The sequence below is a fragment of the Scomber scombrus genome, chromosome 15, assembly GCF_963691925.1.
Source record: "Scomber scombrus chromosome 15, fScoSco1.1, whole genome shotgun sequence".
In the NCBI taxonomy this organism is placed as follows: Eukaryota; Metazoa; Chordata; class Actinopteri; order Scombriformes; family Scombridae; genus Scomber; species Scomber scombrus.
In genome coordinates this window covers 29111625-29136008 of record NC_084984.1, presented here as the reverse complement: position 1 = coordinate 29136008, position 24384 = coordinate 29111625, and the positions used below count along the sequence as shown (strand labels likewise).

At 37.7% G+C, this 24384-nt stretch overlaps 2 protein-coding genes across 2 annotated transcripts in view; both read right to left on the bottom strand.

Annotated features, from left to right (window-relative positions):
* slc38a9 (solute carrier family 38 member 9) overlaps positions 1–9227 on the bottom strand; it is a 29912-nt gene extending 20685 nt beyond the window's left edge. Inside the window, exons 1-6 of the mRNA XM_062434068.1 lie at positions 9014–9227; positions 6726–6869; positions 3828–3957; positions 1918–2036; positions 1755–1818; positions 1560–1653 (exon numbers count right to left, since the gene is read on the bottom strand). Of these exons, the coding sequence (XP_062290052.1) occupies positions 1560–1653; positions 1755–1818; positions 1918–2036; positions 3828–3957; positions 6726–6823 (505 nt within the window). The 5' untranslated portion in view covers positions 6824–6869; positions 9014–9227. The remainder of the gene's footprint in view (positions 1–1559; positions 1654–1754; positions 1819–1917; positions 2037–3827; positions 3958–6725; positions 6870–9013) is intronic.
* A 7518-nt stretch (positions 9228–16745) lies between these two features.
* On the bottom strand, positions 16746–23367 carry purg (purine-rich element binding protein G). Its single transcript, XM_062434856.1, has one exon. The coding sequence runs from the start codon at positions 22870–22872 to the stop codon at positions 21844–21846; it is 1029 nt and encodes a 342-aa protein (XP_062290840.1). The 5' UTR covers positions 22873–23367; the 3' UTR covers positions 16746–21843.
* Positions 23368–24384: the final 1017 nt, after the last annotated feature.

The following is a 24384-nucleotide window of genomic DNA, read 5'->3' as shown; positions in this document are numbered from 1 at the left end:
AGATTAATTATGCAGCTATGGTGTAGAGTTTTGTTCTTATTGATTTGCTACAGCTCTTATTTGTACCTCTGGCTTCACCATAGCAACAGCCTCCTTGATTGATGAATTTCACATTTAGAGGCTTTTACCATACTAAAAACACAGAAAAGGAGTCTAGTTTTTAATATTTATGAACTAGGTCAAGGGCTTCCATACTAGTAGTATGGAAAAAAGTATCAAAAAGATTCTTGTCATTCTTTACCAAAATGTGATACTTAGCAGGAGCTATCCAGAACATCCAGCTGTAGCTTTTAAACATACAGTTATTGTGGAGGCAGTAACAACATCTACAGCAGTTTCAACATGAGCTTGAACCAAAACACGTAAAACAACACAAAGCTGTATTAAGATATCAAAGATAATGCTATTGCCTGTTGTTTGACATTGAAACAACAGTGATTTTTCAGCTACTGGAAGACGACTGACAACAGCATCTTGTGAGGCTGAGCTACTTACCAATAACGTTAGCTGTGGCCTCCTGTGTTATGTTCAGTGTCATGGTCATCCAGAGACCACTTCACTACGTTAGCAGCTGTTCACCAGCTGCTGCACACCTGCGGTTTTGATGTCAAACTATAGGCAATATCATCATCTTCCATATTTTAAGATAGCTTTGTCTTGTCTTATCTGCAGGTTACGTGATTTGGTCCAACTTTCTGTTACTGATGAAACTGCTGCCTCCATTTTGCTACCTTTTTAGATGGCTGGCATTAACAGAAAATATATAACACAAAACAACTGTCATAAAGCAAGTAATAAAACCATTTATGCTAATGTTAACTAGCTGTACAGAGACACTCAACACATGTTTTCTTTAAATCTCACCAATATTAAAACTAGAAAGTTTTGCTGGTTAATGAGCTAATATGTCATTACAGTCATCAGTTAAAAACTGAGAAAGAGAGAGGACTGTGTTTTTCAGCCTCAATCAGCAGACTGATCTGCTTTTTTTTCACCTTCAACTCTACTGAATTCTGCCCTATGCAGGATCTGAACTCATAATGTTCTGTTTTTGAAAGGAGATCAGAAGTGACATGACGTCACTACTCCAACATGTCTTCTAAGTTAGGAAAATATGTCTTCAACATGCATATCAATCCACATTTAAAGTGATAATATTATTAAACAGCACTCAAGTCACATTGAATGATGGTACATGATTAAAGTGACTGAAGGAAGAGAGAATCTGTATGTTTAAGAAACTGAAGTGAGAAGAGACAAAGAGCCTGCAGACTGTATAACAGTCATTGAGAGCAGAGTGACTCCCTATCAGTTATGAATTTCACTGGTCTCCCCTCTGCATCAAAATGCACACTGGTGAGATCCGTGAAATTCTGTAAAAGCCCTGACGTTTTTTAGGTTTGTACATTTTACACTTCTGAGAATTTGTAGTTTGCTTTTTGTGCTGAATAAAACTAAGTACATTATTTTGATCTATTTTAAGACAGAAACGTTTCTTCTTTTTGGTCCTGACTCTTCATCCCAACTTTTCAAGTAATCATAAGTGTTGCTGGACTTACGTATTGCCTTTGGTGATTTGAGGACAATGTAACAACAGTAGAGCATCAGCAGACCTGTGAAGATGAGGATGAGGATCCCTAGAGTGAAACCAGCCTAAAGGGACCAACAAAAAAAAAGCTAAGGGAAATACAAAACTAGTCATTTTAGATGTGCCTTTGAACAAACCAAGGACTTTCATTATGTATAAGAATCACCTGCTTTATACCCCAAGGTATGCTGAGTATGGATGTGCCCATCATTGTGTTCCATATAGCAAATCTACAAGAAGAGAAAAGCAAGGTAATTAAAGCAATAAAACAGTCATTTTAGTATCGAGAAAACAGTGAGCAAGGGTTGACTGATGATGGGAGGGCTTACATGGTGATGATACTGGGGTTTTTAGAGGAGGGGTCACTGCCTGTCACCTTGAAAGCTGTACCCAGTGGGCTGTAGACATAGATCTCCTCTGGCGTGGGGATCACATGGTTTGGAGGACTCTGGAGGAAAAAAGACCCATCAAGGTACGATCGATCGATCCATATATACATATACATATACATATATATATATATATATATATATATATATATATATATATATATATATATATATATATATATATATATATATATATATATATATGTATATATATATATATACATATATATATATGTATATATATATACACATATATATACACATATATATACATACATATATATACACATATATATACATATATATAAATATATATATATGTATATATATATACACATATATATACACATATATATACATATATATATACATATATATGCACACATACATACATATACACATATATATATATAGGAGTATAACGGAAGTGGGTGGCTGTGGATGTCCAGCAATTAACGTATGATCAGAAAAGTGAAGAGTAATAAATGTGTAGCGGTACTGTTCAAGAAGTGGAGCCTCTGTGTTTTTATTTTATAACCTATGTAAGTATGGGTGTCTATTTTATCTCCTTATTACTAAACCCAACTGAAAAGCACAATTAGATCAGTTCTTCCACGGCAGCATAATGCAGGAGCGACTTCTATCCAGTGTTGTAGAGGTGATTGCTTGGCAGAATAAAACACCTTTTTTCCGAGTTTTTTTCTCGCACATTTGTGAGGTTTTTTTCTCGAAAAAAAAAGGACAGTGGGTGAGATAGTAGATTTTTGACAGTGGGTCAAAAATCTACTATCTCTAAATCAAAGTCAGTTTGCTTGCATTGTTTTATTTATTAGTAATTATCAAATAGCAAATAGTAAAGTTAAATGTCATTAAGTAAATGAAATGGAATGACACAGACTGCCACAGATGCAAAGCATCAAACATTCTTGTATTCAAAATGTTATGACTCATTCCCTATTTTGGACTCAATATGTCCTCAAGTGAAGATAGCAGAGTGCTGGTGATTTCCTGTGCTGATTTACCACAGTGCAGCTGGCATACCACACTGAGATGTGAGTATGCGTTCAACAGAATAGTAGATAGAAGGACACTAGCTGCTGTTGGGACATGTTAGCTCTCCTCAGTGTCATTAAGAAGTAGAGCCACTTCTGTGCTGAGGTTGTGTTAACAGCATGTAAGGTCCTGGGAGATGTGTGTGTGCCTTGGAATTTGACACTAGTCATTTTCTCCACTTTATCTTCTCTGATGTGTAGGGGAGCAGGTACCGCTTTCTGTTTCCTGATGCTGATGGTCAGCTCCCTTGTTTTGGAGATGTTGAGTGCTGGAGCACCATTGTGACAGTTTGCAGATCTCATCCCTATAGGCAGACTCATTGCCATTGTGCATCAGTCCTATCACAGTAGTGTCCCCTGCAAACTTCATGATTGTATTTATACTGTGTGTTGGTGCACAGTCAGCTTTGTCAGTGATCATCAAATCAAGCCTAGTCTCTGTTATTACAACCACTGTTACTGTCCACAGCAGGAAAGAGGCAATATGTTAATGAAATTCATTTTTAATACCTTCTAGGGCCTTTTTGAAGGTACTGGATTCTGTGTTTTTTTCAACTTTTCAACACCAGCAGATACCTTGTTGATAAGAGCTGACAGAATGTATTGAAAGTGAAGCTGCCAAAAACTGGGTTGTGGATTGCAGCTAAAATCTCCTGACACATTCATTGTCTTTATACATGGTGGGTGCAGTTAACTTATGCTTGGTATTGTGTGTCGTGTAAAGGTATGAGCATTAGCAAATTGGGGCCCATGGTCATGTTTAATCTAATGTTTTAACTGGGTTGTGATTAGACCTACCAGCAGTCTGTCAGAAGAGCCTGTCAGTTTGCTGTAGTAATGGACTCTGCTGTTGAGGATGGCAGCCTCAGCAGACACTCTTTCCTGCGGGTCATCATCTACAATGTTCCTGGGCTCCACATAGAAAGGCCTAGGAAAAGCAGACAAAATATGTAATTTCTGGAAATACTGAATATCTCAAGGTGTTCATAATCAATTTAATGTTTAAATCGTGCAAAAATGTCAAACATTCTCTGAATCGTGTTGTCCAGTGTGCAGATTAGCTGCTTTTTCTCTATTTCATATAAATGAGAAACAATTACCGGTGGAATCCCTTATATATATGCTACCTTTGGGTAATATTATTCGGAAATACTCCATAAATTGTCATTGTTATGCGGACGATACTCAATTATATCTATCAATAAAGCCAGATGAATGCAACCAGTTAACTAAACTAAACTACAAGAATGCTGGATGACCTGTAACTTTCTGCTATTAAACTCTGAAAAAACTGAAGTTATTGTGCTTGGCCCCAAATACCTTAGAAACACATTATCTAATGATAGAACTACTCTGGATGGCATTACTCTGGCCTCCAGCACCACTGTAAGGAACCTAGGAGTTATATTTAATCAGGATTTGTCCTTTAATTCACACATAAAACAAATATCAAGGATGATGTAATATTACATCATCTATGTAATATTACAAAAACCTTCCTTTTTGATAAAGCTTATAGTTAGGGCCGGCCAGGCTTGTCCTGGACCAGCTCCTAGTTTATGCTGCTATAGGCTTAGACTGCCGGGGGACTCCCATGATGCACTGAGCTCCTCTTTCTCTCTCTCTCTCTATTCATCTACATCCATTTACATTCATGTACTATTAATGCATTCACTAACTTAAACTTCTCCTCCGGAGTTCTCTTTGCTTTCTCGTCTCACAGGTAACCTGGGGTTGTAGACGTCGGGATGATAGATTCCTGTCCTGGACCTACTATTTTCAATGTTGATTTTCAATGTGCTTTTCCCTCCTTTCCTTTCTCGCTCTCCTCTGTATTCCCCACTTTTATTTAAAGAGTATGGTTTAGACCTGCTCTATGTGTTAAGTGCCTTGAGATGACTAGTTGTAATTTGGCGCTTTATAAATAAAGATTGATTGATTGATTGAAATGGAAATAGTTAGTTACATACCTAAATTTGAATTATACAGAGCACAATTACAAACACTCGGAATGACTTGTTTTGTTCTGAACCTTTAACACTTGTCTTTACTGATGGAATTTATAGACACTAAAGGGAATGTTTGCAATGCTTGATGTACTAGAAAGCTAGTTGGTCACTGTGAAATACCTAACTGGATTAAAATTCACACACACTGCTAATGCAGTTGAGAATGATGCTAGGGTGATGCCAAAGAGAAACACACACGTGTGTGTGTAGTATTTGCTTGTCAAGCAATTCCAGGAAAGCCGAACTAGTAGAAAACACCTTGTTAATTATCTAGCAAACACTATCAGAAAAGAGAGACATGCATGGTCTAGGTCAGCCCAGCTGACCAGGGTCCATGCTGGATCGAAACTGGTAAAAGATATGGTATTGACTTACATTTGTTTTTGTACACAGCAACATGGTGTATGATTAATGATTAATCATTTTATAGTGACAATATACTACACATTTCTTAATTCACACACCACCTCATCACACATGTAAAATAAACACATACATGAAGACAAAGCAATGCTGTAGTGCTACCATCTGAATACACAAAATAAAGGACATGACATTACATCACCTGAATGTTTGAGCTTCACTCTGCAGAGTTGAGCTCACCTTAGAACTAAGTCAAAACTTGTTTGGAAGCCAGCTGTGTAATTGTAAAGTGTAATGTGGAAAGTTGAAGTCTCCAGTGCACACAGGCACGTTCCGAAGATGTTAGAGGTGCAGGGGATCACATTTATAAAAGGTCATTTCTCCAAATAATTAAATAAGTACGCGCTTGTAATGAATATTTTTGCAAAACTGTCAAAGAGATAATAAAATATATGTATTTAAAACAAACCCATGACTGAGGTTGGTTCAAATGCTGCTGCAATTCACATATCATAGTATAGAGGCTTGGAAGAAACTATGCATTTCAGCCACAATTCTAAAGAGCAACACATAAGGTTTAGATAAGGCATATTAGACATTTGTTTATTTTCTTATTTATTTAAGATAAAGATTTTAACAGTTAACATTACTTCTTTTCTCCTCTCTTTAGGAGGCCAAATGGGCAGAAGTTCACGCCCCATTAGAAGTCAATCTGTGCACTTGCCTGAATGCACATACACTAAGAATGGAGTATGACACATTTTGTGTCCAGCAGGAAACTTTTGACATGAGCAATATCTGCATATTCATTCATTCTGGATTTTTCATTGAGAGAGGAATAGACGTCATTGTGAGATGTTGTAATTGAACGTTTTGTGGAAAAATAACATGACACAAATTATTGATCACAGGAAAATATTTTTATACATTTTATACATATGGAGGGGATCTTTAAATTTGATCTGGTGAGTACTATCCTCATCCCTTACAGGGATTAAATTACAGGTAATCCACAGAGAATATAAGAGGCATCTTCAGCTTTGGTCAAGTGACACATTTTCTTAGTCATTCTTCACTGTAACTGATGTTATTTGGGTTTCTTCCCCAGTTCTGTTGATCAAGTACAACACCCAGAAATCAATAATAAAAGAATAAATATAATCTATCATATGAATGTATTTATTATGGCACTGCACCTACTCTGTGTGTGCCAGTGAATGCATCTCACGTATCTCATAGGACAGACTTATTATTCTCTGTCATGTGCCAGCAAGTGTAATGCTGAAAGTACTGTATATTGATGGGTGTAGTCAGTGTGATCTACCTTTTAACCTTGACATCCAGAGAGTCTGTGGAGCCTCTGTGTGAGTAGCTCTCTCCAGTCTGTTCTGAGCTCAGCAGAGGCCTGCAGTCATCCTCCATGATACCACTGACTTTCAGCTAGATCCTCTCAAGTCTCATCACCTGACTGGGAGAAAATATGTCATAAAGTCCAGTCAGTCACAGTGCAACCATAAAAATATAATGAGTACAGACGTTTACTGCAGTCATGTGGCTCACATTAAGGCAAACTTTTTTACAAACCTTTCTGTGTTTTTCTACCTTCCAGGTAGCCACTGGTTCCCACTCACTTCAGCATGCTGTGAAAATCAACCCGTGGGATTTGAGAACTGGGTAATCCCTAACACTGACAGCTACTGGATTATTTGACTCAAGCTCCAAATTTCAAATTTGTGGAAGCTGAATTCCATAAAGTAAAAAAACTAAATTGGCCTAGCTGGAGCAAAAATGAACTGCTGGGCCCCAATTAACATCTAAATGGGGGGTAAAACTGTCTCCCTGGAACATCATTTAGATTTTGTTATGTATTCCATCAAGACAATGCATGCTGGGAAATACGTTGATATGCTTATCATGCTTGATTAGAAATTTAATGAGTTAAGTACACTCCCAGCAGTACTTTCAATTCATCATTTCAAGTCAAAAGACTTCAACTCAGAAGAACTAATAATACGGATTAAATTTGTTGCATGTTGTTCCCATAGACTGTAAACAATAATGAACAATGTTTCTGGCGATACACACCAACTTCCAGAACTTAAAGGTGCGTCATAGTATCGCACCCCACTCAGGCATCGTATTTCCATGGGTACATCTCAACTCTCTTATTTGACGTTTCCTTGCCTGAACCGGAAACCTGACAATTCCTGAGCGTCTCGTTTGATGTAAGTTGCATAGTTTCAGTTTTCCCACTCAGAAACAGGCGGCCAATAGGCTAAATAATGTTCTGTGTTCACCCTGACCATATTCTGAGTTAATTAAATAATGAATTGACAATCAATAATACAAAAACAGACAAAAATTATGAATTATTCATACAAAACACATTCTGCAAGTAGATATTGTTCATATGTCTCTGACCAACACAGAGTGCACAGAAGAATCCAGGTTTTTTTATCCATGTGCAGGTGTTTGTCAAACATGTATAATATAATATATAACACTGCTGCTCTTTTAGTGACAACTGTGCACCTATAGTAGTATTAGCACGGTGCACACAAACACCATCAAAAGTCACTGCAGCTGTTGAAGCCGACTGACAGGTGACCCAGCTGTGATCAGCTGATCCAGCTGTGATTGGCTGCCGTCGTCATCAGAAAGACGTCTCTTCACGTGACGCTTCCGAGGAAAGGACGTCTCATTTCTCTAAAACCAGATTTTTCTCGTTTCCTCTTTCCTCCAATGGTTTCCTCGCGTCTCTCCATGCATTCATGGAGGGAAGAGACGCAAGTGACGAAAACGTAGATGCAATTTAAGAGACATGGGATGTATCCCATCACTGCCGATCAGATCTGGAGCCAATGAATACGTGACTACTGCAGTCATTTAATCCGGGACTGAATGCAGATCGTACCCTTTACCACTGCAGACAAAAGCCAATTAATGGGTGATATTGGGGGGGTTTATCCAGTGTGAAAGGGGCTTTAAACACCCATGTTCAAACCGTGACATGGGTTTTAGCGGTGAGGGTAGATAGAAGTCTATTTGCTGGCTGTATTAACATCGGGTAGGCTCAGAGATCTGAAGCTCCCTTCACCTTCCTTAAAATCAAACCCAGTAATTGACTCAACCTACATACCAGCTCCTGCATTAGATAACCTTATACACAGAGCCAAACCAGGTGGCACGTGACAACATAAATAAAGCCCTGCACAAAAGAAACAAATCCTCTCACAAATACATGTATCATATATGCCAGTCCTAATTCATGAGACTGTCTGAGCTGCTAACTCAACTCCATCATCATTTTTGACACTGCAATTTAAAGATGATGAAAGGAAGTATACAGAAAACATTCACGTGAAAGGGAGGCTGTATCGTAACGCGGGGATATAAATGCTGTGTCTGCAAGAGCTTTGGCTATATTTGTAAATGAGGTAGTATATGTTTGTGTGTGTGTTAGCGGAGGACAACTGTATGTTTACCATAGCTAGGATACATAACTTATTCACGTGAAACATACAAGCACACAAACTAAATGCTACCTTTAGATAATTCGGCCCCATGTCATTTCATCATATTCACCATTATAACATACGTTTACATTCTTACCAATGTCTGCGGTGAAGTGTCTCTTCCTGTGTCTTCAGCTCATCTCTAATCTGCTTTGTCAGCAACAAGAAAGCTGAACAAACAGTTCATCACTACTGGTCGTCTCTGGTGTGGAGAGCTACCATAACACTCCAGAACAATCCAACAGGAGTTACTGTGTAGTTCACTTGATGACAGACAAACAACACTGGGTCAAAACTAACAGCCACTCACAAACCACTTCTTCCTCTTCTCATTCTTTTTCTTCTGCTTCTTTTTCTTCCTCTACTTCTTTTTAACGGTTGGCAAACTGCTGTTAGGTGCATTACCGCCACCTTCTGAAACGGAGTGTGGTCGGATCGGAGTATTATCTAAAAGTAGAAATATAGCTCTATAACCCACATCACTGCCATGACTTCAACAACAGCTGTTCAAATTTGATGCATTTTGTTTTGGAGAATATGTCTTTCCATCAATGATTATATGTTCTACTATTTCCTGAATGTTACAATACTCACACATACCAGCTGTATATTCACCATTTCTCTTAAGTGTACTGCTAAGACTAGTGTGCTCAAATCTCATCTTTGAGATGTTAATTCTTTATTAACTGCTAGTTTCTCTCATTTCTCCAACCTTCTTTTGGATATTGTAGTAATGCCAACCTTTAGTTTATCTATTCTATTCCTTCTGCCATCTCTTTTTCATTACTGATTTGATTATGCTTTTAACTTCAGCCTGCCTAAAGTTTATTGTCATATTTACTTTTACTTTCTGAGTCGCATTTTTTGCATATTTTTCTTCTAGTACATTTCCCTCCTCCCATTTATGTGCGAGAACCCAGACGAATATCACAACTTCTCCTTTGTTAACTCTGAAAATAGTCTGAGGTATTTCCAACACAATGTCCTGTCTTGCTTACAATTGTATATTCTGGATACTAATTACTGCACAACTAGAATCTGAACCTATTAACATTTTGCTTGGTTTGATGTTTTCTGTCCAATTGAGTGCTAAAAGAATAGCCCACAGTTCCTCTGTAAATACTGACGAATTGTTGCTCACTCTTTTATTTGACATCATATTTAAATCAGGACTGATAAAAGCAACCCATACTCTATATTGTCCATCTAGGTCTCTCTGTAACTATCTATGTAAACTTGGTTCTTATCTATCTTTTTCTTCATTAGCCACCTAAAATGTGCTGGTCAACCACAGACTCTTCTAATAACCAAGGAGGGACAACCGAATACGGTATAGTTGATGAAGATTGATAAATTGTGCAGCCATAATCTACAGCTGCCCTTTTTATAGCCCAATATATATAGTCTTCCAACCGCTTGCCCCTCAAACATCTTATAATATTCAACACTTTTTAACGTTTCTTTAACAGTTTTCTGAATACATGTTGTCCAAGTAAGAATCTTGTCAAACCAGATGCCTACATATTTGAAACATTCTACTCTTTCTACTTTCCTCCATGAGGTTTAAGGCTAATCTGAGCCTGCATTTTTCTTTTTGTGAAAAAACTGTCTTTGTCTTTGCCACTGAGAATCTAAACCCCCACTCCTTTGCCCATGTCTCCACTTTCCTTACTGGCTGTGTCTTAGTTGCATGTCATGGGCCTTCCAGCAGGATAATGACCCCAAACATACATCAAAAAGCACTCAAGAGTATATGGGAGAAAAGGTTGGGCTACCATGAGTCCTGATCTGAATCCCATTGAATATCTGTGGAAAAAGCTGAAACCTGAAGTTGGGAGACAGCAAGCATCAAACCTGTGATAACTGGAGCAGTTTGCTCAAGTAAAATGGGCCAAACTACAGTTGTAGAAATGTAGAAGTCTTAGTCAGCGTTACAGAAACTGTAACCATTTTCATCTGTTTTGATTGTATTAGATAATATTTTGTCATTCCAAAGCAAATGCTCAGTTATATTCAATGTGAAATAAAGAATGACGGGTGCCATATACTTCTGTCAGTTTCAACTGTCTTGATCAACTGTATTTCTTCCTGTCCTAACTCCACTTTGGTAAGTCTTTAACAGTTTGTTTGTTTCTGTATGATCTTTAATCTTTCATTTAACTAATACTAAGCTTGCTGGTCCTTTATTACCTTCAGTGAAATGATATTGACTCCCCATTCCCCCCCAATGATCTCATAACAAATAGCCTTTAATGTTACTAGATTGTCTCTCTAAATAATACTTCTAAAAACTATTTACATGGTCTGGTTCCCTATCATTACCAAAGCCATGCAGTCTTGCCTATTGAAACCGTTAAAACTCAATGTTTTAATGTTATTCTTTATCTTCTTCTATACTCCTTCTATTTCAATTTTCTTTTTTTTTTAACACTCTTTCTCTCTTCTGTATAACTTAGTATCTGCAAGCAGCAACACATTGCTAAAATAATATGCATAATGCTTTAACACTGTTCAAACATGGTCAGGACAGATACGAAATGGATCATTTTCAAATTCTGTGGAAGAATACTTCTGGAAGAAGCAGAAATAACACACTATAGAAACATTCCATTAGAATCAAACTCCTGCATTTAAAAACTTGACAAGTGAAAGTACACGAGTAGCTAAATGTACTTATAGCATCAAAGTAATATAATATATACTGTATATTTTAGAATTAATATCAATGCATTTCATTTGCGTTTCATCTGTAACCATGCATCAGTTTTTAGAAAACTGATCACGTTTTGCAAATACGTAAACTATATTTTAGATCATGAACTGACCTTAGTGAACATAAACTGTACATATATATATATATATATAGTATTAGGTCAGTGTGATGTTCCATTGTTTTTCATAATGTCAACAAAACCCATGAAAAGACCAAACCATCAATGTGTTAGTGTCTCTCTCGGTACTCTTACTTTTAAAAACTCATTTCAGTAATCTCCACTGTCATTTTAGTCAAACACGAGGAGGTAGTGCATTTATTAGGGCTAATTTCAGTGGCTCAGAATCCACATTTGGTGCTGTTGTATCCATGGTAATGAAGGAACATTTGTGGCTCATTGACATGTTTTCAGTTGTTGGTTGGTCTACATCCAAATATGAGATTTATTAACAAGGGGGGAAAGCACCACCAGACTTATGCTTTGTGTCATAACCTGCAGATGTCTCCTTTCCAGGATATTGCCTTGAATTTGTAATAGCATTAATATTAATATTAATATTTAACAACTCATCACTATTCTTTGGTACAAACATTTTCTGTTAGTATTTTTTCTGTCCCCCTCTGTCCTTCCTCACTCAATTCTAAATCATTTGATAGTTATGTAAAACAAACGTTAATATGATCATCAAACAATTAAAACAAGTCTAACTGATATGTTATGATTTCTTGAAGCATCATATTTTACACCTCAGCAGGTGCACACTGACTGAAGTCTTAAAATAGGAAACAAACAATTGCATTGATAATCCTGTAAAACATTTAATGAACAACATAAAAAGAAAGATGATCAATACAACCAATAACATACATTTTCTTTTTCCAAATTCTTTTCCAGCAACATCAGCACAACGTTTTTTCCAAACTCAAATAACTTTGATCTTTCAAAGACTATATTGATGTTTGCTTTCCTATAATTCTGCTACATGAAACATTATTCAAACACATAAACATCTGAAGAATTAAGAGTATAAAATGATGTCATTAGATTGTCTTTAAATCTTATAGACCTTTATCACAAAGGCAGTGTAACTGTAAATAGACATGAAATTCCATATTGTTGGTTTACATTGTCTATTTCTATATTAGATCATCATTGCTCAGGGCCACAAACAGGTTCAGCCCGATCCTGGTTCTGGTTTGTCTGAGCGCTGTGGAGGTTGTTATTGATGATTTTACAGTTACACTGTTTGTGATCAGGTAGGTTATCTGCCACCTACCCTGCATTCCATTTCCACGTCTTCAGTTGAAAATTCCCAGCTGACAGATTGTTATTACAACCCTCTATACTGAATGTTCCAGTGATGTAGCTCAGAAAAACCAGGGAACATGGACAACATGGAAACTTTCTTTGATCACGTTAAAATGCTACTTCCCAACAAACGAATCATGTGTTAAGAAGGTAATCCACAGGTTAACAGAAAAACTGTGTGCTCAGGTTTGCACTGGACTCCTGTATAAGCTAGAGTTGGAATTTCAACTTGAAGGGCTGTTGCATTTTAACAAATAGAAAGTTGGAATTTCCAAATATCCGACATCTTTGGGAAGCAGCACTATTTGAGAACAGCAGTAGGACATCAATTTTCTCTTATTTTCCTACTTTTGATAGTTCCTTGGCATGCATTCAGCTGGGGTCCATAAAAGCACCTTTATATAATGTAACATAGCACCATTTTTTCATATATTTTCCTATTATACTTGGACCCAACCATTGACATGCATACACTCTAAAAACGTTTTCTTGATTACCATTTCTAAATGTAGCATCATTTCAAACATTACAAGGCAGGTAATGAATAGTCATACAGTACTTTACATGTAGAAGATAAACTAATACAGTACACATTAAAGAAAGTGCTAGAGTACAAAACTTCCTTTTTTTAAAGTCTTACTCTACTGGACTATAGGACACACCAATGTATTACATTACGTTTACCTAAATATACACCTTTTCACATTTTCATTTTTCACTTCAGTTCATTTTTAAATGATTACCAAACATGTACATGTCTACATCTCCCACTCCAAAACTCTGATAGTGAACAGAAGGCAAAACAAAACAGCAAACCAGAACATCTTTTTCACTAGGCATACATTCACATCACTCTACCTGCACAACCACAAATACACACGTACACTTTGTAAGGTGAGTCCCACCTCTTTGTCTTTGAATGCTCACTGTTGTAACATGATCATTTTCATCATGTGACTATACCATCCACATTTGTGTTAGCTTCAACCAGTGGACTTTATCATTCCTTTCTGCTAAAACAAAGCACATGAATGAAAATAAGCAAAGAGACAGTCAAATTGTGAAGGTGCTTTAAGGCGTCAGGGTTGGAAACATTAGATGTTTGTTAGCAGTCCAGATCTCCTTTCATCAAGTTGTTCATCAAAGTCCATCCTGGAACTCTCCTGCTGTAGCTCTCTGCTGACTGTCCACTCTTGGTGAAAGTTTGACACCAAATATATAGTTACTCTTAAGACTTAAAGCACCATACCGGCAGTTTTTGTGTATTTTATTTAAAGTAACAACTCAACCCAAGATCTGTCTTTTAAGTATCAAACACTCTGCTACTGTTTGTACTTTCTTCACAGACTAAGAATAGCAGCTGTGGTCAGAATATCGCGAGGGTTGTGCTATCATTCTCCTGTGATGACTGTGATGATGACAGACAGCACTGACACATCATTTAGCCACATGTCTCAGTATATGGCTGTTTAGAAACTACACATCTCACATCTCATCTGATTCTTGGAAACAAAAAACAAAAATCATGATTGGCATGAGCACACTATCATTTACTAGCTTTTGCCACAGTTTTATACTGTATCTCATGGGATTGTTTTGACCATGACATGACCATCTCCATTATACGAGATCAATGAAAGCTCCAGAAAAATTGTTGTTGTTTTTTTCCACAGCAGAGAAGTTGAGTACTTGACATTGAAACTTTTGACAAAATGATATTTAATGTCAAATGTAAGTTTACATTAAATGACTGATTTCTTGTCACCATTACAATCCAATGTAGCTGAAGTAGCTGACCAAAGCTGCCGTTCTGTCAGTGAACGATCTACAGCAACCTTTAAGTCTACACATGGTGAGGGTGTTCAGATACTCTCATTCTAAACATTCTTTACAATACTGTGAACATCAGCAGTTTTCAGATTGATTTGGTATCCACCAGTCATATGCCATGCAAATAAACAGAAATACTTTATTTTACACATCTGTCATTTATAAATAATGACCTAAAAAGGTTCCTGAAAATAACTATAATTTGTTACTAATTATTGGGAAAATAGAGAAAGTAATTGTCTGGATGATCTTAACCACTTTATTTGGGAAAGCAGTATAAGTGAGTACATCTAACCTCTCATTGCACAGGAAAACTGTGTGCACACAACTACGATAAGCACAGTATGTCAGAGTTGAAGCAAGAGTGGGCCAGTGGGTTAATAGGGACAGATGGATGATCCAGTTGTCCAAACATCTGTTTGTAAAAATGACTTAGAAAAACCTGTTTGTTTAGTTGGTGTAACACAGCCTGACCTAATGGTTATCTTCTCTTTAGTCTTCAGTAGTTTTCTGATTCAGTTCTGTGTACTTGATTGTAAAAAGCTTTGTTTGTTTTCTATATGACTGCAGGCTGGACTATTGCCACTATGCTCACACACATGCTCAGACATCAGAGATTTAACATGTGTCTCATTGATGTTGCTGAAGACAATCTTTTGAAAGATTCTTAGTCACAATGTCTATGTTAGCATATTGTTAGTTATTATTGAGGTTGGGAGTTGAGTTCTGATGTGAAAACAGCAGAGGTGGAAACCTGATGACATGGGTTAGAAACAGTTTAGCAGTAATATAAAGTATACATGATTTGTTGGTAATGGGATAAATAAAGCAAAGCATCAGGTCTCAGATATATATATATTTATTTTTTTGGTGGAAGAACCATGAGGGCCCCTTTGTTTTTAAGGAAAAGTGCTTGTTGTTTTAAATCAGGATCACTAATTTACTATTAACCCTCTTTAAGCTTTCTTTAGAATCTTTTTGGCTTTACAGTACAACTTTTTTCCCCAACAATAAAGAATCTTTTATATTCATATGAGATCTGATTCATCCAGGAGCATACTGGTGCATACATGTTAAAGAGCTGAGATCATTTTCATCTCATCCTTAAGTCATTCATCCTGGTCTCATGATGATGTGAAATGAGCACAAAGCCAAGACATCCTTCCACACCACAGAGTAGTTCTGAAGGGAACATTGTGTTTTATGGAAGCGCAGCTCCTTCACCAAAGAAAAACTGTGACCTCAGTGTGTCCAAATATAACTTAGAGTTCCATACATTTACAATTAAGTATAGATCTCATAAGTATGCAATCATATCTTGCAATTAGAATATTCTTTTGAAATAATGAGGTAGGCTGAAGGCTCTCCATCTCAAGTGGCAAGGACAGGATTAGCAAGAATATTTGACAATATGTGGGCGTGTTTAAGGCTATCATAAACAGACACACAGTGACAGTTTAAACCGTGTGGAGAGTTTTCCTCAAAGGAAACGTATTGTTTGGGACGTAATAAGTTTCTAATATGAATACAGCAGCTCAGAGCAGATGATTTTTTGTTGAAGGTCTGTCACCATATGTTTCATTCCTGAGGGAATGAAATTGAACTGACCTATGATTTTTCATGGGATTGTGTGAACTGTTTTCAATGTATCAGTACTTTACACTGTAAAGTTTGGGATTGCTGTAGTTAACAATACACCAAAGAGTTTCTTTGTGTATGTTAACTTGCTTCAAAACAGTAGCAAAACATGAATAAAGGGATTTGTGTAATTTCACAGAGGTTTCTATGGGTGTTCATTTACCAAATATAGTCATATTTAGCAAAACATTACAGAACACAAGTGCTCTGCACTTTTAACCTGCTCTGAGCAGGCAAGTAGCAGACAGTATGAGATGTACCAAGGCTGCAGAACACTGGATTGTCATCACCACACTGTGGCCTCATTTACAGGAGCAGACACACTGTGCATTTAAAAAAAAATGTCACAAAGTATGTTCTATTTTGTAAACAGCGAATTTTGAATTTGATCAAATTGACACAGTGAAATAGAACATGACCACCTTAGTTTGTTCCATTGCCAAATAATCCAGTTCATCATGTTCACAGGATGAAACCTGCACTTCAGATTTTGTGCTCATTTCAAAAAATTCTGTGAGACGTCACAGTACATCTGACAATGATTCATTAATACAACTTTTGCATTAATATACACAAGATGATGCCCAGACTGTCAAGAACTGACAGATCATGATGGGAGTTGTGTTCAACTGCAGCTCATCAGATTCTAATAAGCAGGGATCTATGATTGTCACTTTAAACCAAAGGCATGAATGGAAATGGTCCCAATACGTCAACTGATTACAAAGCAGCAGAACAAAAGTGCAGCTTTTATTAAAGTGCTTTTTGGAGTGATATTTAGAATTCATTACATCTTTTAAAGAATTCACATTTAATTTCTAGGAGAACAAAAATGAAGTCTTCATCTTTATATGTTGGCTGAGGAAAGATCTAATTTGAGAAAAGTTGCTTCTTGAGCAAAATTCACTGGCCATCGATGCTGAATCAAATGGATGTAGAGAATGGACTACAGTATACAGTATATATTCTAATTCCACATTTTTTAAAATAAATTGTGCTTTGAATTATACTTTCTACACTGCTTTATATAACTTTTAAACCATTTGTATGAAAATAAAAACTCACAACTCACATAATTCACTTCCTACACAAGACAATGCAACAAATGCACCAAACCCAACTAATCCTGTGCTTTTCATACACCCAACTGTCACCAGTAACACATCTTTTAACACTTCATTTTCTTAACTGCATTCTTTTCTCCTCCACCAAGACTATTGGTTTAATTACATCTTAGCTTCACTAAACTGAGATTACAGCAGACAGCTGAGAAGGAGTACACAGCAGAGTTACACTAAAACACAGAGCCCGACTCAAACACTACTGACTGTGGTTTGAAATGTCCACATTTGAGTTGCTTCTGTTCAGACATGGAGCAGACATACAGTGTAGTACCAACACTGCACTGTTAGGACAAACCTATCCAAACCTTTGACTGGATTATTACATTATGAGGTTATCCTCCTTTGCTCACAAATTTGAAGCTTAGTTTATTCAGTTTTATACTGTCTTTAAACAATGTGAGTTTTAATTCAAACAAGTACAATAAGAATAATTGATACCTCAGTACTGCAGCTTACTATCTGTATAATGTCATCTAATACTGTAAGCACAAGGGGTCAAAATGTGACCACAAAAATGATGTAACATTAAGAACAAAGCTGGATGTATCTTCTCAATCAGATACCTCTGATAAGCTTATTTCAATCTTTTTATCACTGAAAGTTTATTTGTAATCAATCTAGGCCATGGTGGTATTACTCTTACCATCAACACCTAATGTCATTTGATACATCAGTGTTTGTCACTATGGCTATCTGCAGTTTAATATACTCGCATATTGAAACTTTTGACTGGAGGTGTGTTTAAATGATCTCAGTACAGACTTTTAATGGACACCAGCCAGCCTATAAGAAACTAATGTTTCTCAAGGCCACAAAATGTCTATAAGAAATGTCTTTACAGCTAGTGTCCGGCAAAAATATAGATCTTTTTTTGTGACTTTTAAAAAATGGATCAGGCACCAGAACATTGTAGACTGTGATATTATCTCAGACACCTCTCGACTTCAGCTTATCTGCAGATTGGCCACAGTTCACCTTACTGCCTCATAGAGGAACATCTGCTGGGCAATCTGACTTCCTACATCCGGCCATCAGCTGCTCTCTCACTTAATGATTCTTAAGCAAATGACTGATTACAGATCTGACATTTAATAATGATGAATGAGTTTAATAGTGATGGACACTATAAATATCCACAGCTGGGCATAATGGTCGCAAATAATGACAGACGCTCTGGTATTGATGCAGTCTGTGAAAGTGCTATTTCCTTCCTGTTTGTTCTATTGATAGGTCTAAAGACAGTAAAGCACAATAACTGACTAAACACTGTTGTAGGACGATTAAGTCAAAGTTTGGATCAGGCCCTTTGTCATTAGTGATGACTCTTCTTTCATGCCGGTCAAATACATCAAACTGCCACCAAACTGCCATTTAAGCTCTAATGGAAAAGCAGTACTTTGTGGATTTTTAAGGATCAAAAGCCAAAAAAAACACACACAAGCAAGACAGACACTTTGAGACAACATCATCACATCCTTATCAGTAGACAGTATGGATAAGTAGAATACACGGTTCTGCAGAAACAAGCACATTGGTACAAAGAAGGTTTAAAGCCCTGTTTGAGCAGGATGCTGAGCCCTTTCTATATTACCACTCATTTATCCAGCTATCATACCAATGAGCACTGAGGTGTTCACTGACATCAAGACAACAATTCCTGTTTCTGCCTTCACTTATCTGGGTCATGCTGTAGATCTGAGCTGCCCTACATGCTTACAACAACTTCATATGACAAACAGATGACGTGTGACCACATTTCTATAGCACCATGTGTTGTTCATTTTAAAAGCAATTCAAAATCAAATTTAAAAAATGTCCTACACATTAAGCCATTTGTGGAGATACTGGTCTAACATATGACATGAGGTAATAACTCATCTTGATTTTCTCATTCAGACATGATCAGTTTGTAAAGGTCTGAGTTTAAAAGGGGTGTGTCATCAAGTAATATAAAATATTATTCTTAAAGTTTCAAGTATCCACAAGTTTTTTTAAAGGCATCAATATGTTCACCTTCTAAGTGCTTCTAAGTCTGTAAGCCCAATTGTTGGCCTGATTTTAGTTTTGATTTAAACATTACAACACAAAATAAATACAATGGCATAAAATCTTACATTTTGTGATGTTTAATTATTCTAATCATTTGCCTTCCTATATCAGTTTCCCTCCTGGGGGGTTAGAACCCTTAAGGGGTCACATGATGAATCATAAGATGATTAACATGATAGGGAAGCAAAGAAAATATAGTTCTGTAACAAATGTTATTTTAGACTTGGCCCTAATTTGAGCTTTGTAATGAAAATAAATCTGAGAATGAATGAATTCCTCTTTGGCAAACTGGTCACAACTCATATATAGGTTCAACCTGTGATGAGGGGGTGTAAATACACATTGTTGTTACAAGCCAAATGTTTTGGTACCGTAAGTCTCTTACATAGTTGAGTGATTCTTTTCCCTAACTGTCAAAGAATGGGGAGCAAATGGAAATATAATGCTGTGTTTCAGTGCAGACCAGTTAACCAGTTAGCTCCTGGCTTAACACCTTGTCTAAGATGGAAGTATTTCAGCTCCATGTTTCAACTGTCTGTCTGGAATTCATCTGCAAAAAATTCACACTTCCATTTTTAACAGTCTAGCTGAGTGACCCAGAGCATCTTTTTACGCTCAGGGTCTTTTTTCTCTCATGATAGTGTATAGCACTGTGAGCACTGCAGTGCAGGCACTGAGGGAGGACTGAGGATGCTGTTGCGTGGCCAGTGTAGATCATCTCCTCTGTGCTCAGCAGAACTTAGCAAATAAAGCATTTTAAATGTGAGCTGGTAGGCTATGTCATAAAGTATAAACAATGTGACTGTAGCACATACACAAATAATGAGATCTATGAATGTCTTTTCAGACTGCAGTGAGTGTCTGTTTCCTCTTTAAATGGGTATTGGGATGGGGAGAATACATCTTCTAGACCTGTGCCTTGAGATAACTTCTGTTGTGATTTGGGGCTATAAAAAATAAAACTGAATTTAACTGAATTGAATCTTCTCAATTATTTATTCATACAGTGATCTTTTCAAGTGGGAAATACCACAACGCCATTTTTTAAAAATTGTGTGGTTGAGGCTTCAAGGTACACTGTTGCCCATAAAGTTGGAATAATATATTTTTTACTTCTTCTCATGAAATGAGACGATGTGATTTATTCTTGATAGATAAAGTGTAAATATTCTCAACATTGTATTGATCAATCTCATTGCACCTGGTCAAAGGTGATTACTGATGGGTATAAATAGAACATAAAAAGAGGAATGTGTCTGAAAAACTAAATGATTCTAACTTTATGGGCGACCGTGTAGGTAACAAATCTGATATCAGTACTTAAGTGTGACTGACCTCAATGAAAGGTGAAGTACTAGTGTTGGATAGAATTATAAAGGTGATGAATTGCACTAGCTAGTGAATCTTCTGAATCATTTTTTCTTATTTGCAAACTTTGCTAACTGATGTAAGTTTGTTTGCTTTCACGCTGACGATGGCACTATGGCAGAACAACACAGCCAGTGTGTGTTGTACTTAAGGTACATTTTTATTTGGGGCCGAATGGCCACCGGGGGCCCCACCAAACAAGCAAATTCCAAATGTGGAATTCCACATCTGTTTATTTTTTATTTCAAAGTTTTACAAATAAATGTACTAATTAAAATCATATATAATTCTGTCTGTGCAATTTCTAATTTCCACTTTTAATGAAAACTATACTACGCATATTAAGTCAATTCATCTAATATATGAACATTTATTTTTTACTTAGCTTTGATTGACAGTTTTTCTGCACCATTGTGCACTGTAAAACTGTTAACCAATATGCATTGTGGGAAAACATTAAAGTGGCTTACACCACATTCATAAAATCACCTTTCTATGTCACTTACAAATTTACAGTGCAGCTCAAATTTAAATGGGGAGGGGTGGGGGGGGGGGGGGATTTTAAAATTCTGCTCAGGGCCCCACATCGGCTTGGGCTGGCCCTGGCAAACTGGCTAAAGGGCATTACATTGCACTGAGAAATGAAATGTTTGGAAAGTGACTGGATGTAGGCATTAGGCTATGAATGAATGATTTCTTGGCAGGTTACATTTTTGTTTACCAGCCCTTGGTAGATGAGCCAAAAAGTGAACGAGGGACGCTGCATCTAGTGTAGTATTGTAGGGATACGTACAGTACATCATGTATTTTGGGCTTACTGCCAGGTCTGGATATTTTCTTCACTAACAGAATCCCTAGAATACATGCAAAAGCACAGACACAGCCTACTGCCCAGATCAGTCCTCCTGCTCCTCACTGTCCTGCCGCGCGTCTGTCCTCTTCTCTTTGTGACAGGAGAAAATCCGCCGCATCTCCTCTTCATATCTGATGAAATTCTCACCAAATCTAGCCCAGGCTTTTAAGGGAACTGTAATGGTATTTCTGTACGGCTGTCGCACTTCACTAATTTTTAAAAATACACCATACCGGTTAGAACCGACGTCAAAGTAAAACCTCTTGTTGTCCACCCGAAAGGACGCAGCCTCTGGAAGCTCGGGGTTGTCGTCGTGGTTTCTGGATCCAACACGGCCGCGGTCATCGCTGTCTTCGTCGCCGTAATCTTCAATCAGCTGTGACAACGCGTCTCTGAATTCGATGAGCCCCTGAGCGGGCAGCACTATGGTCTGCTCGATGCCCTGCCCGTAGTAGCCCATCGTGCCGTGTCCTTTGCTGACAGTCTGTCGTATGCGCAGGAACCTACCTCTCTGGTTCTCCTTCAGGTCCAGAAAGTACTTTCTGTTATCTCTCTCGATGAATTCGCTCTTAAGAACGCGGTGTGCATGGTCGTCAGACAGCGCAGAGCCGGTGGGAGACAGCACCGTGTGGTGCTCTTGCGCTCTCCTGCGGAAATCGTGCGCGCGGCCCTGACCATTGTTGCTGTGCTCCTCCAGCTGCGGAGGCGCGAGGCTTCCCCGCAGCCCGATCCGGGCGTAATAATCTATGAAGTCTCCCAGGCAGTAGCGTAGAGCGGGAGCCATCGACATGGACAGCGTCAGTTTGCTCTTCCTGATGTTATCATGACGGCCTCTTCCAATCCACACCTCGGCTATTTTGAGGAAGCGTCCACGTACACTCTGCTTCACATCCAGATAGAAGCGTTTCTTCTGGATGTCGACGCGTTTGGAGGCTAACTCCTGGATGTCATTGCCAAGCTGCTGTGATCCGGTCTGGACAAACTGCTGAGAAAATGTGGGTCTCGATAAAGAATCTGATGCAATCTTACCCTTGCCTCTTTCCATCCCTCTGCAACATCCATCAGCCATCATGATTTATATTCCACCACTTGCCAGCACAGGACAAAGCGATTTCCCCATCCCAGTGGGCGATTAGTAGACGAATTAAGCAAGCTTATACAACTGGCTGGAGCTTGAAACAAGTTAGCGAAATGCCTCGAATGACCTGAAAATGGCAGCTAGTTTGGAGTCATCAGCTGATCGAGTTTTTGAGTCCCAAATAAAGGTCAGGCTCGACTATTTAGCCATTTCTACTGCAAACTTCCATGCCATTTCCATCACCTATTTGCCTTACAGCTACCCTTTTTTCACCGAGGGAGCCAGTGAAGCAGCCAACCTGAAATGGGAGGAGGCGTCCAATACTACATGAACCCGATGAACCCCCCCACCCCCACCCCCTCCTCTCACCACCATCACCACCACCCGTCCTGAGAATACCTCAGTTAAAGAGACACGATTTACTGTAGAGGCTGGAGCTCTCCTCTCACACCGGATACTCTCTATTCAGCTGCAGCGAGCACATCTGCACTTATTATAAACGAAAAATATATTTAGAAGGAAATAATGCCCCCAAAGATCAAAACATACATACAATCATTCAGTTACTAAATGATTTCCTTTCTAGAAAACCAAAATAATTTAGGAAGGATTCAGGTATATATTTATATATGGTCAAAAACGTATGAGTATAAAGCAATAAGTCAGAATGGAGATATTGTGTCATTATAATGACACTATATAATAAAGACAATATAATAAATGGACTGTACGTATATAATATAATAGCCTAATGATGACAGAGGGTTGCAGTCACTTCTGTGAATGAGGTGAATTTTCGTCATTGATTTGGACCCTACTGTCATCATCAGTTAACATATTAATTAGTCTATTTAAGACTAGATGGACAACAGAGGCCAAGAGTTCATTTTTGCACCAGGAGCCCTGGGATGTCTATCTGGCTATGATCAGTGGAAAAACATATAATGGAAATGTAACAGACAGCAAGGGGTTAAAGTGAGTTGTTGGTCAGTCAACATTCAATTCAATTCAGTTTTATTTATATAGCACAATTTAGCAGCAGAAAACGTAAAACAGCCGATAACGTAATAATGGCCGGTAATGTAATATTTTTGCTGGTTTTTAATGTTATGATAATAATGTTATTACGTTATCAGTTGTTATCATGTTACGTTATTGGCTGCTACACACCAAATTATAATAAAAGTCATCTCAAGACACTTTTCATATAGAGCAGGTCTAGACCGTCTGTTTAATTTAAAGAGACCCAACATTCCCACATGAGCAAGCACTTAACGACAGCAGGAAGGAAAAACTCCCCTTTAAGTAGAACCAGGCTCTAAGTGGGCCGCAATCGGCCTCGACCGGTTGGGTTGAGAGAGAAAGAGGGAAGGAGAGAGAGAGAGAGAAGAGGTAGAGAGAGAAATAGAGAAGAGATGACAGAGAGGCACAGTACCAACAACAATGGTAGTAATAGGAGTATGACTAATGATCAGAGGACAAACAGACACACATTCTGTACTTAAG

Coding starts and splice junctions, on each gene's coding strand:
- purg (XM_062434856.1), bottom strand. CDS start 22,872: ATGATGGCTGATGGATGTTGCAGAGGGATGGAAAGAGGCAAGGGTAAG.